The sequence below is a fragment of the Pyrus communis genome, chromosome 8 (assembly GCF_041283825.1).
Source record: "Pyrus communis isolate YQ-2024b chromosome 8, ASM4128382v1, whole genome shotgun sequence".
In the NCBI taxonomy this organism is placed as follows: domain Eukaryota; kingdom Viridiplantae; phylum Streptophyta; class Magnoliopsida; order Rosales; family Rosaceae; genus Pyrus; species Pyrus communis.
In genome coordinates, this window is record NC_142572.1 from 6,643,801 (window position 1) to 6,662,009 (window position 18,209).

Below are 18,209 nucleotides of genomic sequence, written 5' to 3' on the forward strand. Positions count from 1 at the left end.
AAACTCTACATGCTATAGAACGTTCGTACGATAAAATCATCTCTAAAAGTGATAACGAAGCGCCCGAAGGCAGAATCTCGTAAATCAAATCAATGATGTACTCAACTAGGGGTACCATAGTCGCCCGAAGGCATAACCATCACCCGAAGGTGAAGTTGTACGACAGTGGGTTATGCCAGTGAAAAAATAGGGTAGGTCCCATCACCCGAAGGTGAAGCTGTACGACTCTGGGTTAAGCCAGAGAAGAAATATAACATAACACACCAACACTAGCCGTGGCTAATGAAGCTGTCCAACAATGGTTTTCGTCAGTGAAGCTGGGAGTATGTAATAATATCCCACTGCTCCTCGACTATGTCCTATGGCCATAGACATATACATACTCAGGTTGTGTGTATGTGTTGTATGATCACCCACTAGATAAGCACCAAAAACATAAATTATAATCTTTCCATATCATTGGAGCTCAAAAGCTCAAAGCATCGATTCGTAAACCATAATAAATCATAATCGTAAATCTGTAATATTTCATATTCATAAATCCAATAATTCATAATATTTCGTAAAACATAATTCCATAAATCATAAATAATGCATAAAATGTAAAATCATGAAATCATACTTTTTGTGAATGCATAAAATGTAAAATCATGAAATCATACTTTTCATGAATGCAAGCCTAGCATTTAATAAAAATCAAGTAATTTAAGAAAGGGTCCACTCACAAATACTCTATCGTCGAAGAGCCGTGCAAACTAGAAAGGACGGGATCGCCACTAACAAACGCACCTAAGCACATAAAGGGACCAATTAGTAAAACCCTACTAAAATGATTAAATTTGGGAAAACGGAAGTAAGATTCGAATTTGGGACGTCTAAAAACCTAAGGAGGGACCTCGGGTTCCCCCATGCGCCGCCGCACCCGCCGTCACGAAGCGGCGGCTCGAGAGGCCACGCGTCATCGCACACACAGCCACGCACCGAGTTGAGTCGTCGGAAATTTGGCCAGAAAAGTCGATGGGCACTGCAGCACCACGCGCCCACGAGTACACTGTACTCGCCTTCCCCGATTTTTGGAAATTTTCCAGATTTTCATCTAACTTCTTAAGCCATTTCCGAGCTCGATACAATGCCAAATTGAGTAATTCTGGATCCTATGTAGAATTAGAAATATAAGGAAGAGATATATACCCTTTTGAAACTGGACGGAGGTCGGAGCTGACCGAAAAAATGACTGGAAATTGGTCAAACGACCATTAGGTTTTCCCTGCGCCCACGTGTGGTCAACACCTAAAACTAACCTAATCTAACAATAAAGCATGATCTAAAAGGTTCTAGAGGGTTTACCTTAGCAAGAGGCGGCAAGAACTCATCGAAGAAGGATTGCACAGTGACTATACACAGTGCAGGGAAAGAGAGAAACTTGGGGGAGGGGTTCCTTCATTGATCCTAGGTTCGTGGGGATGGAGATGGCGCTGTCGTTGTTGTTGTTTGTTGTTTATTTGAGTTGTGCCCTCAGGGAGGGTGGTTCATTGAGAAGGGGAGAGATGAGAAAGAGAGATGAGGGAGAGGGTTCGAGAGTGGACAGGAAGAAGAGAAAGAGTTCACTCACGGGGAAGAGAAAAAGAAAGGGAAAGAACAAGAGAGAGTGTGGGCCAGGATACAAAACAACAAGGGTGGGCCCCTTTGGCACTCCAAACAAAGCAAAAAAAGACGAAACGGGAAAATATCTCGCGGGACGTAAAATTACCAAAATGCCCATATTGTCCTGGATTCCGTAAAATCTTCGTTCTAGCTTCAAATTCGATTCCGCTTGCGCCCACGAGTTCGTAGCGATGAGTACTATAAGGAGACACTAACAAATTGGGTTAAATGTCTCACGATACGAGGGATCAATAAAAGTCAATGATTTCCCATCTAAGGGCATTTTTGTAAATTCACGTTTTAAAATTGTAAAAAAAAAACGTAATATTTGGGGACAGGTCGTTACATATGCACTTACTATGTTCATGTCTTGATGCAGCGCTACTCGGACAAAGAAAATGGACAATAAAGAACCATGAATTACCAAGCTCCGTTTAGTCGGAACAAGGCAAGATAAACACTAAAAATATCTGTTGAGTTCTAAGAATTCCCAGATTAAGAGTAATAAGAGAGAACACTTTGTTTTGTAAATTTGATTTCCGACCAAAACTACATTTCACATCCAATGATAGAACTAGTTAAGGATACTAGGAGCAAATGTTATATAGAAATCAACAGCCCTTATTAAGAACATTAAAACATATCCTATACAACTCCAAGTACAAGCGATCCACCAATCCATTTGGGCAAGTGTCATCCTATTTGAAGTATGTTTTCGTTAAAAAAAATTGGGCACAAGTGATATTTTCTTGATGATTACAGCGACCGATCCACTGATCCATATAGGCAAGTGTCATCCTATATGAAGCATACTTTCGTTATAAAAATTTGGGCACGAGTGATCTTTATAGTTAACATGTTTGTCTTCATGTAAGCTATATGGTGAATCTATTGACTATCATTGACTAAATGCCAACTTAGCACAGTTGGTTGTAATATGGTGCTGCAACAGTTGCCAACTCAGCATAGTTAATTGTAATGTGGTGCTGCAATTGGTTTAGGCAGTTAGGATAGCTATTAGCTTGTAAACTAAGGCATTGCATCTGTATAAGCTGGCATTCTCTGTAATTCTCTCAAGTCTTATACATTCAATACAAACATAATACTTTTCTAAGCTTTCTCTCTATTTCGCTCCATCATCCTCTAGTTCTTAAATTTTTTGCAACTGTTATAGTTCATTTGTTCTGCATTATTAACAGAATCAACTAATTCTTGAATGTGTAGTTAATTTTTAGTTTTCTCCCATACCTCAAAGTTTATAGAGTTTAGAGTTTATTTTTTACAATGATCGATCAAAATATAAATATGCACCCATCAACTAAATATTATGCAATTACATTTATCACACAAAGTGTGATGGGAAAAATAAATATATGTTGCGTGATATATCACTAAAATTTACTTATGAAATTCAGGTTTTGAAAAGACCAAATATTTATGTTATTTGTTTTGAGGCATTAGTGGCTTCATAAGAACCATGCTTTTTTTTTTTTTTTTTGGTTTAAACATGAGATCCATGCTTTCAAGCTACCCATATACTTATGCTAGTTACCAATTGCTTGCACGGAGGGAAGACTTCCACCGGCCACAGCCCCTGTATTCTCGTTGGACTGCTTGCCCCCGTGAACATCACCCGCCCTAAGATTTCAGAAGCCCTGTGTGAAAATGAATTGGAGACCCTAAAAAGTACTAAGAATTTAATTTTTTTTATTTTTTTGTTCAAAATAATAATTTTAGTTTTCAATTGAGCTTCTATAAATTCTAATAGTACAAACAAATTTAACAAATCAACAAGTGAAAAGGTGGAATGGTTCGAAACTTATCTCCATCATTTTTTCAGTTTATATTTTTATTAAATGCATAAGCTTCCACAAAATAATATAAAAATTCCACATAATAACATGAAAATTCGAACTCTGACTCTCTAGGATGATGTAAAGAAGCAATAATTCCACTTGCGCTAAGACTCAAGTTTGTAATATTCTACACTTACTACTATATATACGTATATGCATGCAAAATTGAAAAATCAGGGCCCTTCCGAGATGGGGGCCCTATGCGGTAGCACCACTTGCACCCCCTCAGCGCCGGCCCTGTCCGTGAACTGACATAGTCAGCTGCCACCTAGTCTCCATTGATACATGTAGTTCACAAGTGTAAATATGAACAAGTTTAGTGCCCGAGTATTACCAATTCAAAACACACATTTAAGTCCAGCTATGAGATTGAAAGTTCCCCTATTGATCTTAAAAATTGAACTCTGAACATCAAAAGTCATGTAAGATGAGGAGAAAAACTTAGCTGACGATGCTATATATATAACGTTATTTTGTGTTACGCTAAAAAAGATACCAACACAATAAGGCATACAACTAGGACAAAATATATATATATATATATATATATATATATGTATGTATAACTAAATGTGCATTTTTGGTTAACAATTTAATAACAATTATCAAATTACTTAGTATTACGACTTATTGACATTCTTTATCTTCACTTATAAGTGAGGTTTTGAATTTGATTCTCGTTTATGATGAATTTGAACTAAATGACTAACTCATGCATAAAAAATAAAAATAAAAGATAAGTTGTAAAATACCATAGTTTGGGGTACTGTTTTTATATAGGGTAATGCTAGGAAGACTAAATTTATAGACAACATTTTGAAAACTAAAGGACGGGAAGTGAATGATTAATTTATTACTTAAACATTGATAAACGTCTTTTACTTATAAGTAATGCTAGAGAGATCAAAATTTTAAACCAATTTTGCAAACCAAATGATGTGTTATCAACAGAAGAAAAATACGTTAATCAACATATAAGTAATAATCTAATCATCTTCAACTAAATTATTTAATTTAAAATTTTGACCTGCCTAGCATTACCCTTCATTTATATTCTCTCTTTTGGCGGGTAAGTCCAAGATCCTAACTGTCATGCTGCAGGAAGCCTCTGTCCACGAAAATTTCCCGGGAAAAAAAATAAATAAAAGGCGAAAATATAAAAAGCCAAAATTACAAATAAAACAAAGAAACCCAGATTCAGTCAGATTCTGAAAAATATTCATTATCAGAACCTTTGCACTTCCTTCACGCCTCTAAACCTTCTCACCCCCAAATTCAAAACCCTAATTTCCATTTCCAATTTTGTTGGATCCAATTCTTTCCAATTCGTTCGGAGCCCCGATCCGACAGCCTGAGAAGTACCTGAACAGGAACCAAAAAAATGAGCAATTTGAGAACCATGTGTAGGCCCCACACGGTCTTAACCTCCTTCGTGTATTGCAGACACCAAGCTCGCTTCAGTTCTAGGGTTTCGTTTCGAAATCCTAATTGCAGCCCTCGCTTTCCGCCGGTGTCCGATTTCGCGAGATTAAATTGGGGCGGGTCGTGGTTCCGGGTCAATCAGAGACGGACCGTGGTTCGGGCTTCCAGTTGGGACCACCCGAAATCTCCCTACGAAACTCTTGGTAATTGAATTAATCTCTGATCTTTGGTTTTGTAAATTCTGGAATTTGCAACGTTTTCACTGTTTCTGACTTTTTGGTTTTTGAATTTTTTTTGTTTTTTGAAACGCAGAATTAGAGAGGGACGCTGACGATGACGAGATAAAGATTGCTTACAGACGGCTGGCCAAGTTTTATCATCCGGATGGTTTGTTCCCTTGTCTTGTTTCCAAATGCTTTTCCAAGTTTTCGATTTCATGTCTGTGAAATTGTGAATTGCTACTTTGGTAGTGGTGACTGCTATCACAAGTAATATGTGTAAACAAATATTGCTTTAATATGGCGAGACGCAGAAACCCTTTTGTAAAAGCTTTGTTAGTTTCAACTTGAAGAAACCTTTTGCACTTTGTGTGCAACAGAGCTATCGTGCAAAAGGGCCCTATGGCATTGGGAGTTGTTTTTATTCCTTGCAGCCACGTTTGGTGTGTAGAATTGGAATTGGATGACTAGCTAGAGTAAGAAACGAAGGCCGACTTCCAAATTTTGTCTAAGCTGAAGGAGGGATAAGTTTTCTGACAAATCTATGTAATTCATTCAACTTGGACAAAATTTCGAAGTTGCCCTCTATCTCTTCCCTCAATATACCTCGAATCCAATTCAAGGTGGCCTAATTTTCATGTCATGTTTTTTAAACTGATATCAGATGTTGCTTTTCGCCTTTCATTGCGTATTAGGTTGCTGCACGTATTGGTTTCTACCTTTAAAAGTTAGATCGTCAGTAAATGTGCTCTTTACAATATTTTGTGCCGTCTTCTTTTGTGTATTGGTTTTTGCTTGAAAGTTGAAAATTGGAGTTGATCTAGTTTTCTTTCCTTTTTCAAGTTTACGATGGTAGAGGGACTCTAGAGGAGGGGGAAACAGCTGAAGCTAGATTTATTAAGATTCAAGCTGCTTATGAATTGCTCATGGATGACGAGAAGAGGGGCCAATATGATAGGGATAACCGACTCAACCCAATGAAAGTAAGATTTGAAGTTTGCATATAAGTTGCTTTGTACTTTCTTGCTTATTCTTTTTAGGATAGATATAGGAAAATGTAGAATAGATTCACGAGTTGCATTAATCAGACCGGCTCGTATTTTAGTTGTTTTTTAACGATTTCTTTGTGTGCACAATTGTATCAGGCATCTCAAGCATGGATGGAATGGCTAATTAAAAAGCGAAAAGCTTTTGATCAACGAGGTGATATGGCAATAGCAGCTTGGCAAGAGCAACAACAGCGTGAGATGAATATTCGCGCACGTCGACTTTCTCGTTCCAAGGTATAGAATCATTCTCTTAGTACACGAATCAGCTGTTAAACATAGTTTCTGTAGTTCAGAAATAAAAATGGAAGTTCTTCATTCTACCTGTTTGATAAATACCACAAGCCCAGGCTTCTGCAGGATGCAAAAAATCATAAACGGCAATCATATATTCTATTTGTCTCTTATCATTACCGATCAAACACTATTCAGAATCTCGTGCTCCTCTCTATGATCTTATTGTTAGAAATTCGGATAAAGCTATCGTGTCTTTGTTTCGGCTGCATTTCTCTGTAACTGATTTCCTAGGGTCGATGTATTCGGCATCCAGGTTGATCCAGATGAAGAGAAGAGAATCCTAGCAAGAGAAAAAAAGGCCTCGGCAGAGTATTTCTCCAGTACCCTCAAGCGACACACGCTAGTCTTAAAGAAAAGGGACCTAATGCGAAGGAAAGCAGAGGAAGACAAGAAAAAGCTCATCGGTCAGCTTTTAGCCGCTGAGGGACTTGAGCTCGACACAGAGGACGAAGAAAAACGGTAGAGCAAGACTTCCTCTTTGGCTTTGTATTACAGAATGCACTTTGTAATCGCCACTCAAGACAAATCCGTCCATCGGTCTATTGTACGAGAGAAAATCAATCTGTATATATCTTTCGTCGAAGAAATTTATAGAAATTAACGAGAAATTACCCTGTAATTATATTAGTGCAGCCGTTCTCGTGCGCCTTCAAAGTTTCTCAACAGGTTTCTGCATACAGTGCCAATGGCTAGTTCAGATCTGATCCAACAAACCATTGCTTGAAATAAGAAAGATAATAAGAGCTTGAGCTTTATTAACCAGAACTTTGCAGTTCCTCGAAATAAGGGAGATAATTACTTCTTTATCTCCCCTTAAAAGTTATGTGTGTTACAAGTAATTTGATTGCTTTCAAGAGAAAACTTTGTTTAGAATCTTTTGCTCGAACATAGTACGCGGACATAAAACAGCTACGGTGAATGCCCAAATATTGCTATCTTGAACATAATGGCAACTGTATGTTGCACTGATCTTCTGCCAGGTGAAATCCATACTCATCATAGATCAGGATTCTCGATATACGCAGAATGCCTTCCCACAATAAGTTCAATTAGTGGACACTCCACATCAACAACACCCGGAGATTGGTTTCGGCGAACTGGTATCTTTTCATTACTTCTGACGACTACAACCTCTTCCTTGCGGGTTGAAAGTTCATTCGCTATAACCATATGCACCTTGTACTTCTGAAGAGCCATATCAGCCTTCTCTAAAAGAATCTTTGAATCCGTCTCTAGCTGTTTATGCAAGCATGTCAAGGGTTTTTAGTCCAAAAAAGTAATTCTGCATCATGTAACCTGTAAAACTTTATTAGCTGATAAAAATCAAGTGACAAAGCTAAGGGGTAAGATATTGATGTTAGATATATATGACTGCACCATGCATGTCGAGGAAGACTCTGTGAGACAGAAGACATAATGGACAACTATCGACGCAAGTCTGATGTCACAGAAGAACAGATTAGAAATCTGTTAAACGAAAAGCCTCCAACAGAAATATCTAAGTGATCTTCAGGCTACCGTTACCCAGCCCCATCCACAACCCTCGACAAAAGATTATCATATAGATAGTCTATGGATACAAGTAAAGAAAAGGCGAATTTTCATCCACTAAAGTGCAGCAACGGAACTAACAAATTGTATATTTATGGATAGGATACTAACTAGAAATAAGCAGAAGCTTCAAATCTGACCTTAAATGATATACAGAAGGCCCTTGGCGCCCAGTCTTTCCTCAGCACGAAGAGCATCTTTGGCACCTGAACAAGTCGCATGTCCAATGGACCAGATCCCGACTGAATTTTGTGTTCTGCCTGCACAATCATGCTTTGCTAAGAAAATGGCGCAGATTATGCTTATTCTGAAATGAGACTTAATAATGATACAAGATTAAAACTTGAAAACGAGTAATAAGTATTTAAGGAAATGCTATCAATCTTTCAAAGATCATAATCAAGCATTTTCTACACAATTCAAGGAATGATGAGGTCAAAACCAAGTTCTCTAGCTATTTTCCGAAGGGCTAGCTTTTGTTATATGTCTATTGAATTACAGAATGAAGCCAGAGAACGTAGTAAAAGCACTACATAACTTTTCAAAAAATTCAACCATTACCATGCTTTTCCAGGGAACATAAAAGTCAGACACTGCAGCTGCAAGATAAAGAATTGCATGTGGCCCAAGACTTCTTATTGAAAACGCAATCATCTGCAACATCTGCTCAAAATGCAAAGACAGATGTCAAGCATAGGATAATAAATTTTATATGGAGACATGCTACAACATTGTGCTAAAGCAGGAAGCTAATAACCAACTGAAGCGAACCTGAAGGTACTCGAATATGGTTGTGAAAGGAAGTTTCAACAAGAGGCCTCCTGTTACTGCCTGCAACAAAAAATCCCCACATATAACCCATTGTTAGATTGAACTATTACAGAGAAACAGTCAACATACAAAATACATAAAGGAAGTAAATATATGGAATAAGTGGTCATACAGCATGAGTTTTAGTGATGGCATTCCTCACTACTTCTGAATGCGACTGGCACACTGGAACAGAAAACAAAATTCAGTCATCTCAACAGGAACCGTCAAATATTTATATAATATTAAGTCAGATTTGACTTTTGACATCACCACAAAGCTGCTAAAAATAAAACTTCAAAGATTCCTGTCTCAAATTTCCCCAAAACTCAATCATCAACCACAAAACAAACTCCGATACTGACACTCCACATACAAATCCTATAAATAGCATAAACAATATTTTAGTTACTCACAAATGGAAACAGCAATGTAGATGACAACAAGAAAGTTTGGCATCTCTATTACTAATGCAGATAAAAACAGCTTGATTTTTCCTCTGATAATTGAATTCTCTTTTTTCCCTCAAGAAGAGCAATCTGAACCAGCTAATGATCCTCAAAAGCTAGAGTCTTCAAGGCTTAAGTACCTTTTTGGATATAACCTTCCAGCCTGGTTTCGAAGCTGAGTTCAATCAGCCTATTCTATGATTCTAGACCAATGGCAGACTCTTCTTTTGGGTAGCTTCAATCATCTAAGAGTTTCAATGACTTAGCACTACGCGCAAGTATACCTAGGCATTTTAATCAAGCCACTTGCATCTTATGGAACTAGAACCTGCACATTGTGGTTCACTCTAATTCCAATTGTCAAGAATCAACCTATACTCCTCAAAAGCTATGAGCTGTCAAGGAGGGAAAGGCTTATTACTTGCCCTGAAGGATTGTAAGAGACTCATTGCTAACTAGGTCGTGAATCATTCTTGATCCTTAAACTAGAGAGAAGGGAACATAAGTTTCTCTTTCGTCATCCATGTGCATTTTTGTTCTACGTAGAAAAAGAAAAACACATATAATCAATCTGCAGACAATAACTACAAACCTTTAATATTTGAGTCATCTGTATATTCAAAACTTTCAAGCAAAGGATCATCGGGAAGAGATCTGCAATATGGCTGGCAACTACCCCTGCATAACATTGTGGATAATCCAAATAGTTTAGTAATAATTCTCTTCTATCGTGGAAAATTGTTGAAATGACTAAATGAAATTTAAATGCTAGAATCAGAAATTACCTTCGATATAGAAAGATAACAGCATAACCTGCCTTCAAAAAGTACCTGCAATGTTATCAGACAAGTCTAATCCATAAGTCCGTATTACTAAAGGTGGCATATTTATTGATTTGTAAGATGATGTACTCTGTGGATGCCGCTCCTCTGTGACCTGAGCTAAAGTTGTCAATGTAGCGAACACATCGTTGCTCTAGAGGAACCGTAGTGCCACCTGATGTCACACACACAACCCTCCTAACTCCTCCACTTTCTACATCACATTTCAAATGGATCAAAATCCACTTAATCTATCACCCACGAAAAGAAATGACAAATACAATGCGCGACAAATCAAAAGGTAGACATACCGGAAGGTACTGAATTCTTCTTCACAAATTCCTCAAGTTTTCCACTGATATCATCACTGTCCTTCAAAGGAGGAGCTGAGTCAAAAAATGACTTGATTTCGGCATCCAGGATTTCCCTTTGAACTTCCAACCCATTTGTTAGAGCCATTTGAGATTTCCCTACCTCCAATTTCTTGTCAAACCCCACAAAATATATCTCAATTTTCACATAAACATAATTAATAACCACATATAAGTAGGAAAACGACTAAAAGATCAGGATTTCATCATGGCAGAAATGAAACTAAATGAAACCCATTATTTTTCAGATAAATATTAACACACAAAGTAAAAAAACCCCAAGGATCATGAGGTAAAGGTGAATGTAAAATGGGGAACAAAAATTCTTCAAATTCCAAAAACCCATATATGTATGCTGGGACCAGAAATTCATTACAAATCAGGAAAAATAAATAAACAAATTAGTGATGAAATTCCACATATATATTTGAATTGAGAAGAAATTCAAAATCCAAATGCAGGGCAATGATCCCAATTGGAAAATTTTCCCAAAAGAAAAACTACCTGGAGTGAGAGAGCTGAGAGCAGCTGATGAAAATCGAAGTGGGTTTGTCTTTCGATTCGGCGATTCAAACTTCTGGGAAGAATGGAAGGATGAAGTGTTTCGTAGCCGTTGATTCCCGCGAAAATATTATAATCGATGAATATCAACGGATAAAGACGTGACTGTGAACGGTTAAATATGAAGATCTAATCAAAGTTTGACCCCACCGGCTTTATTTCGGCAGTCCAACTTGGTAGGTGGTAAAGAAAGTGTGTGGAGGCCAAATATTTAAACATATTTTTACACCACGTAATTTGACAGTTGATAACTAGACATTATTTTTTATTATTTAAAAAAAAAAAAAGAATTTAACCATCACGTGTGGTGAAAATTAAATAAATATTAAACAAAATCAAAATCACATATAACAACAAAAAAAAAGTTTTTTCCTACTAAATGGGATCGGTTATAAGAATCCTAGAACATCATTACGCTCGATTTTATGTCACGTCTTCGTTAGATCCAAGTACTCTAAATTTTTTCTTAGAGTTTATTCCAAAGTCTTCCTAGGTCTTCCTCTACCCCCTTTGACCCTGTTTTTTCTTAGAGTCTCTTTTAAAATCTTTCTAGATCTTCCTCTATCCCTTTGGCCCTGAACGTCTGTCATGTAATCGCATCTTTTAACTGGAACGCCAATAGACCTTCGTTTCACATGTCCAAATCACCGTAATTGATTTTCTCTTATCTTTCCTTCAAATTCGATTACTTCTAGTTTACCTCAGATATTCTCATTTCTAATCTTATCCTTTCTTGTATGCTCACACATCCAACGAAGTATGTTCATCTCCACTACACTTATTTTATGTACGTGTTGATGCTTGCTTCACCGCACACTATTTCATATTATAAAGCACAGCCGGCCATAAAAAATAAAAATAAAAGTGGGAAGATATTGGTGATTTTCCTAAGTTTGAGTCCTACTTATTTTAAAATGAAATGTCTTACTTCGACTCGAGTTTGGAGTGGGGGGCTGGAGTGGGGAGCGGAGGGCACGGACCGGGCCCAAAACAGGTGGAACCAGACCATTTGAAAACGAAACGAAACAGCCAGGACGGTTGATAAAAATTTGAAATTAAAACCCGACCTAACCTGGTCTGTTTGGGACAGACCGAACCCACCTAACCTGGCCTGTTTGGGACAGACCGAACCCTACTGGGCCACCGGTCCAGCCTGAATTTTCACATGTTCCCTTCAAACTGTGTATCAAGCAGGAAATAAACTAAAGCAGGTCAACCTAAAAAATGGAATTTGCAGGTGCAGCGCCAAATCTTTGTTTGGTTCCATAGAATCCAATTCCGGGTGCAATTATTTGGGGTTATAGTTGTAGAAGCAAGCATTGCATTCCAAATGTGCCCAATTAATACCACAAATCTCAAATTTCCGAATTTCATTGGACTGATCGTGGGAAGCAAATACACTCACCGGAAATTCTTCCGACGTCGTCGGCGATCGCAAGCGTCGAGCAGCGCAAGTCTGAAAAGGGTATGGTTTTCAGTTACCACCGCAAGCCCTAATAAAATCCGATGGAAATTGAAATTGATTAGGTGTTAAGATACTTGAAAGATTAAGGACAACGAAAATTAAGGAGTACCTGAGCAAAATTGGGAGAAAATCGGCGGAAGAAGAAGAAGGAATTATGAAACTTTGTTGATTGGCGGATGGGTTTCAGTAAAATGTGTGTGACAGTGTGATTCGATTCGAGCCTTGGGAGAGAGGCACTGCGTGACTGAGATGTTGGTTGTGGGAGATTTAATCAACGGTGGAGATTAATTTCCACATATTTGACAGTGGATACGGTTCGGGTCGGGAGGCCATTTCTTTAGCAATTTGGACCTCCCCACCCAGTCCTGTTTCAAATTTAAAAAAATTGGACCCGTCTTATACCCACCCTGAACCGCTTGAATCGTCCTCGTCCCGGGAGTCAAAGTCCCGTTTGCGCACCCCGAAGTTTGGTTGTTGTATTTTTAAGAATATATAACTCATAAGGTAGTACATAGGATAACATAAAATTTATCTAAAAACTCAAACGTGAATATCATAAACTAAAATTTCATATAAACTTATACACATTTATCAACATAAATAATATCATCCAACTTTACTATAGAGTGGAAGGTCTCCAATGACTATATTTTTTAGTCATCTTCACTTTGAAATACAAAGAAGTGAGTGCATTCCGTTTTCCTTTTCCAAGCTGCAAGGGCAACTAATTGATCCTCATAGAATTGATCAACCCTCTTTTGTCCGTTTTGGGAAACCCAAGAATTATTCTTATGAAGGGGCAACTTATTAGAAGAGAAGTGAGATGTTGAAATGTCTCAAATAATCATGAATATAAGTTATATGCTTGCAAATGACTTATAAATTAAGGATTTTGGAAAGTTGATAGAACAAATCGCTTAAAATTTTAGTTCATATGACAAATAAAAAATGTGTATAACTTATATGATAAAAAAAAAAAAATTCTCTTTTGAAAGAATCGCTAACATGTGCCATTTTAAAATACACATTTCAACTTTTGTGATCTAGAAGTTTTTGTATTTTATTTTTTATGTAACATCACTTTTATCATCCTAACACTAGTTCTCTTATAAAAAGTAAAATAAAATAAACAATTTAAAAGATTAGGAGAATGCAACTAATTATATCATGGAAATTATGCAAAAAGAAAGAATGTGAGAGTTTTTATTTATTTTGACAATATACCAACCAAAATGAACATAAAAAATAAATAAAAAAGAAACCGGGATTGGGCATTGAACCCGACGTGAATCGAACACGCAACCTTCTGATCTGGAGTCAGACGCGCTACCATTGCGCCACGGATCCGGTCATTAATCATCTGCTTTTGTGGATACTTATCCCAATTATAATAAAAAGCTCTTGTCCAACGTCGTTTCAGCTATTTCAGTACGCTACAAAAACGGTTTAAAGAGCCTTCCCGCCAGAGCCCGACCGCTTACAGCTGGAAATCAGTGAGTCGTCTTCTCCAAGAAAACCCATTTCCCCACATTCTTGCAGAGAGAAGAGAGAGAGACCAACCAACAATGGCCGCCGACCCATCAAAGCTTCAGACCCAGATAGACATCAAGCCTCCACCGCTTCCATTCCACGCTGAATCAGCTCCCGAAACTCGTCAAGAACCCAAGCTCTCCTTCTTCGCCTCCCGCTACCGTCGCACTCGCCGCCGTCGAGCCGACACTTGGCTCATATCTCTCTTCGTGATCCTACACATCGTGGCCTTCACGGCGACCATGGTCGTCAACGACTGCTGGCACAAGTCTGGTGGCGACTGCGCCTTCAAAGCCTTTGGCCGGCTGTCGTTTCAGCCGCTCTCCGAGAACCCGCTGCTCGGCCCTTCCGCTTCCACGTGAGTGTGATTCTCTCGTTCTTGATTACAAGCTTTAATTTTTGTTTGGTTTCAAGAGAAGATGAGTTTTCTTGGCGAAATCTTGTGTGGGTTTAGGTGGGTTCTCTCTGTTTGGATGGTTGCTGAGAAAATGTCGCAAATAATTGTTAGGGTTTCTGAGACCATCCATCTTAATCATTTAATTTTCTGTGTTTCTGGGTCGATTGAGGGTTTAATCGGGTTTCCTCTGTTTGGTTGCTGAGAAAATAAAAAAAGCTTTTATCTTTATGCATAATTTGCTCCGTTATTTTGAAGTTTCATCAAAGGGTTATACCAAATTATTGTAAATTCTGGGAATTTTCTTACATAACGCGTTTGGTTCTTAAGTTTATGGTCAATTGAAGGTTTTTGGGCCATAAAATCGATGTTTTGCTGATTTTGTGGTCTTAGAATTTGGCCTTACCTATCAAATTGTTAAAATAGTGATTCTAAAAGCTGTGCTTGAGAAGTGAGAGGCCTCTATGAACTTGTTTGTAGTCTTTGGTAGAGGGCTTCCTATACTGGTTTCAATCCGTAATTGATAGTGGTATTGCAGGCTTGATGAAATGGGAGCTCTTCGACGGACTTTTTTGACAGAGAATCGCCAAACATGGCGTCTTTTCACATTTCCATGTCTGCACGCCGGAGCCATCCACCTTGTGATCAACCTTTGCAGTGTCGTCTTTGTTGGAACTCATTTGGAGCAAGAGTTTGGACCATGTAGATTTTCCTTCCCATTTCAATTTATATACATTATTTTGCAAGATCAATAAGGCTGTGTGTAGCTCTTGTAATTTTTAGACACTGATATTCCCAATTTGTTTCCTTCAAACAGTAATGGCAGGGTTAATCTATATACTCTCTGCTTTTGTTGGTACGTTGGTGGCTGCACTCTTTGTTGAGAAACACCCGGCAGTTGGTGCTTCTGGAGCTCTATATGGGTTACTTGGAGCTACACTTGCCGCACTTATTCAGAACTGGGAAATGTACACCAATAAGGTATCCCACCCTCTGCTTTTTTCATTCAGATTGAGATCCTTTCTCCTTACCTAATTTTAGCATGTAATGATTCCTCCTTCGTTTTGTTACAGTTCACAGCTCTATTATCAGTTCTATTTGTCTCCATTGGGAATTTCCTCCTCGGCTTGCTACCTTATGTGGACAACTTTTCGAGCATTGGAGGCTTTATATCAGGGTTCCTACTTGGATCTGTGCTTTTATCCAGTCCTAAGGTCAGAGAACCGGCTCAAGAGAAAGGAGGCCTCCTTGATTATGATCTCAAAAGTTCTATCAAGTTGAGGATGAGGCTGAAGCTGGACCGACCAGTTTATAGGAGTGTGGCTTTTGTTCTCTTTGGTGTTATGTGAGTGGTTCTCCTGTTTATGGAAAATTCTGTACATTGTTGTTACTTGTCGGTTTAAATTTGGCATGAGTTTTATAAGAGGAGCTTTGCTATGTGATCTGCAGGCTTGCTGGATGTCTTGTTGCAGTTCTACAAGGCATTGACCTGAACCAGTACTGCGGGTGGTGCCGGTATGTTGATTGTATCCCTTTCAAAGGATGGAGCTGCAGGGACATGGAAACTTTTTGTGAGGTATGTATTTATCTGATCCTAGTACCTTAACATGTATAATCCTGATTTTAGCAATCTAAAATTAGATTAGATGAAAACATGGGAAGATAATGTTTTTGTCTTGTCTGTGAGCTTGGGAAGATAATGGACATTATGAATTCCGTTGGTAACTGATACACTAGGCTACATTAGTGCAATGCAGCACATATGATGAGAATAGTGTTAGATGCTAGAACAATTTTCTCGTCAGGATGGATAATTTTCCCTTACTAATTTTACGGTTATATTCACTTGAGTTTCTTACATTTTATGATGGACTAGCTTGTCTGTTTCATTGACATTTTTCGAGTGAATGCATAATGATGGACTAGCTTGTCTGTTTCATTCACATTTTAGCATAATGAGTAGTACCTTAATTATAACTTCTTCCTCCTAGTCACTCACTTCCAGTGCACTCAAGCGGCATTAACATTTTTCCATTTGAAAGTTACTCTTCCTCCTCGTCACTCACTTCAAATGCAGCCAAACGAGTTCTAATTTGAATTCCTTATGATTGACCTTGAATGCTGCAGACCATGGTGAGCAATGAACAGCTGACTTTGACCTGTATGAGCAATGGGAACTTCAGGGTTCTTCCATACACGAACGTCTCTCAAGATCGGGTGAATGACTTGTGCAGTGTGATATGCTCATAGAAATTGTCGGTCTTGGTGACTATTGCAACAACATGGAGAGAGAGACAAATTCCTAGCATCAATACTGGGTTGATAGCTGTCCAGTTGTATCTTCGCAGCATTTTTTTTACCCTGTTTTTTCCATTGTCTCCATATCCCTCTAATTTTGGAAGTATAGAAGAGAAAGGTCAATGGCCTCTCACTTTTGCAGTGCAAAATTTTCAGAAAAACATCGGAGCGAAATAACATTTTGTATATGTTCTTGAGCTGATATATGGTCATTCAAATCTTGTTGTGGAAATTAATGTGCTCTACTGGTTGTTCAACTTGCGATTTTGAAGGTTGTGTTACGACTCTATAAAATTACTCAATGCAGATGGAGAATTTTGAATTTAAGCTTTTAACTTGATAAATTGAGCGCTACCATTTTGGATAAATTCAATTGAAAAGCACTGTAAAACTGCATTGGTTTGTTCCCGATGGGTCCATAATGACCCAATATATGGACAGACTTGTCTGCATTTGCTAATTTTTCGGGCAAATTTAATAAGTAGCGCCCGTGGCCTAATGGATAAGGCATCTGACTTCTAATCAGGCGATTGTGGGTTCGAGTCCCACCGGGCGTGCTCTCTCCTGTTTTATTTCATTTTGTTTTAAATCTGAATATTTCGGGTTTCACTTGTCCTTACAAGTAGACCTGGCATTCGTGTCGTTTTCGTGTCATACCCGATATCAATCCGTTAATATTATCAGGTAATATGACCCGTTAATATTATCAGGTAATATGACCCGACTCGTTACCTATTAAGAAAAATATATTTTAAATCGATAAAAATGAAAATGAAAAACATACTTTGACCCAAAAAAATGTAAAACATAATACTAAATTAGTATATATATACTAAATTTCAGAGTTGACCCCTTCATGAAAGTTGTATAACTTTTCATTACGAGTGATTACATTTTTCACACTTCTACAATAATTATTATTAACTTTGGACTCAAATAAAAAACATTGTTCATGAGATTTGGAGGGTTTTAAAAATCTAAATGACTATGTAACCGTCATCTAAGCGTTGAGGTTGCAATTATGAACGTTTATTATGCTTTCACATCTTTTAGAGTTATACATTAATGATTATGAATTTTATTTATTTTGAACTCCCTTAAAAATACTATTCATGAGAGTTTGTATGGTTTTAAAAATTCAAGCATTTGCATATTTTTTTTTCATATTTTTCGCACATGTAAATTAATTATTATAATTTTTTTTAATGTGTTTGGTATTTTTAAATTACTTGATATTTTTATTTTTAATGTGTTTTATGATTTTTAATCTTAATCTTTGCCTATAATATACTATAAAAATACATAAATAAATAAAACTTAAATTTGAAAATTTATATAGAATAATAATTAATAAACAATATATACATATTCATTATATCTATTGTATTTTATAGTAAGTTTTTTTAGTAGTTTAAAAAATTAAAATCATCAAAATAAGTTTTTTCTTATCGTGTTGAAACAGGCGTCACTCTCGTG

At 37.5% G+C, this 18,209-nt stretch overlaps 3 protein-coding genes and 2 non-coding genes across 6 annotated transcripts; 3 read left to right on the forward strand and 2 right to left on the reverse strand.

Annotated features, from left to right (window-relative positions):
• Window positions 1-4,685: 4,685 nt before the first annotated feature.
• LOC137718400 (uncharacterized) lies at window positions 4,686-7,102 on the forward strand. Its single transcript, XM_068457940.2, has 5 exons — window positions 4,686-5,125; window positions 5,235-5,309; window positions 5,984-6,123; window positions 6,286-6,423; window positions 6,737-7,102. Exons 1-5 carry the CDS (start codon window positions 4,882-4,884, stop codon window positions 6,944-6,946), a joined length of 807 nt encoding a protein of 268 aa, XP_068314041.2. The 5' UTR covers window positions 4,686-4,881; the 3' UTR covers window positions 6,947-7,102.
• Window positions 7,103-7,209: 107 nt separating this feature from the next.
• Window positions 7,210-12,878, reverse strand: LOC137718399 (phosphopantothenate--cysteine ligase 2). Of its 2 annotated transcripts, XM_068457938.2 has the most exons (12): window positions 12,621-12,878; window positions 12,452-12,539; window positions 10,990-11,151; window positions 10,426-10,597; window positions 10,205-10,328; window positions 10,079-10,123; window positions 9,886-9,971; window positions 8,978-9,030; window positions 8,806-8,865; window positions 8,596-8,697; window positions 8,175-8,294; window positions 7,210-7,719 (listed from the first exon to the last, which is right to left on the reverse strand). In XM_068457938.2, exons 4-12 carry the CDS (start codon window positions 10,571-10,573, stop codon window positions 7,480-7,482), a joined length of 978 nt encoding a protein of 325 aa, XP_068314039.2. In that variant the 5' UTR covers window positions 10,574-10,597; window positions 10,990-11,151; window positions 12,452-12,539; window positions 12,621-12,878; the 3' UTR covers window positions 7,210-7,479. The 2 variants fall into 2 exon arrangements, with proteins under 2 accessions (XP_068314039.2, XP_088555024.1); XM_088698898.1 differs by lacking the exon at window positions 10,990-11,151 and having other exon boundaries at window positions 12,621-12,761.
• A 908-nt stretch (window positions 12,879-13,786) lies between these two features.
• Window positions 13,787-13,858, reverse strand: TRNAW-CCA (transfer RNA tryptophan (anticodon CCA)). The gene has a single exon. It is a non-coding gene; the product is annotated as a tRNA-Trp (tRNA).
• A 126-nt stretch (window positions 13,859-13,984) lies between these two features.
• On the forward strand, window positions 13,985-16,874 carry KOM (Rhomboid-related intramembrane serine protease family protein). Its single transcript, XM_068456258.2, has 6 exons — window positions 13,985-14,399; window positions 14,974-15,137; window positions 15,253-15,416; window positions 15,509-15,780; window positions 15,885-16,011; window positions 16,563-16,874. The coding sequence occupies exons 1-6, from the start codon at window positions 14,077-14,079 to the stop codon at window positions 16,683-16,685; spliced, it is 1,173 nt and encodes a 390-aa protein (XP_068312359.2). The 5' UTR covers window positions 13,985-14,076; the 3' UTR covers window positions 16,686-16,874.
• A 343-nt stretch (window positions 16,875-17,217) lies between these two features.
• On the forward strand, window positions 17,218-17,290 carry TRNAR-UCU (transfer RNA arginine (anticodon UCU)). Its single transcript has one exon. It is a non-coding gene; the product is annotated as a tRNA-Arg (tRNA).
• Window positions 17,291-18,209: the final 919 nt, after the last annotated feature.

What these genes read in the sequence shown, in the direction of transcription:
- KOM (XM_068456258.2), top strand. Translation starts at nt 14,077, where the DNA reads ATGGCCGCCGACCCATCAAAGCTTCAGACCCAGATAGACATCAAGCCT. An exon ending in GGAGCAAGAGTTTGGACCAT is followed by an intron (nt 15,138 to 15,252) that starts GTAGATTTTCCT and finishes TCCTTCAAACAG; the next exon opens with TAATGGCAGGGTTAATCTAT. An exon ending in GGGAAATGTACACCAATAAG is followed by an intron (nt 15,417 to 15,508) that starts GTATCCCACCCT and finishes GTTTTGTTACAG; the next exon opens with TTCACAGCTCTATTATCAGT.
- LOC137718399 (XM_068457938.2), bottom strand. Translation starts at nt 10,573, where the DNA reads ATGGCTCTAACAAATGGGTTGGAAGTTCAAAGGGAAATCCTGGATGCC. An exon ending in GAAGAATTCAGTACCTTCCG is followed by an intron (nt 10,329 to 10,425) that starts GTATGTCTACCT and finishes AATGTGATGTAG; the next exon opens with AAAGTGGAGGAGTTAGGAGG. An exon ending in CCTTCTGTATATCATTTAAG is followed by an intron (nt 7,720 to 8,174) that starts GTCAGATTTGAA and finishes TTGCATAAACAG; the next exon opens with CTAGAGACGGATTCAAAGAT.
- LOC137718400 (XM_068457940.2), top strand. Translation starts at nt 4,882, where the DNA reads ATGAGCAATTTGAGAACCATGTGTAGGCCCCACACGGTCTTAACCTCC. An exon ending in CAAGTTTTATCATCCGGATG is followed by an intron (nt 5,310 to 5,983) that starts GTTTGTTCCCTT and finishes TCCTTTTTCAAG; the next exon opens with TTTACGATGGTAGAGGGACT. An exon ending in GTCGACTTTCTCGTTCCAAG is followed by an intron (nt 6,424 to 6,736) that starts GTATAGAATCAT and finishes TTCGGCATCCAG; the next exon opens with GTTGATCCAGATGAAGAGAA.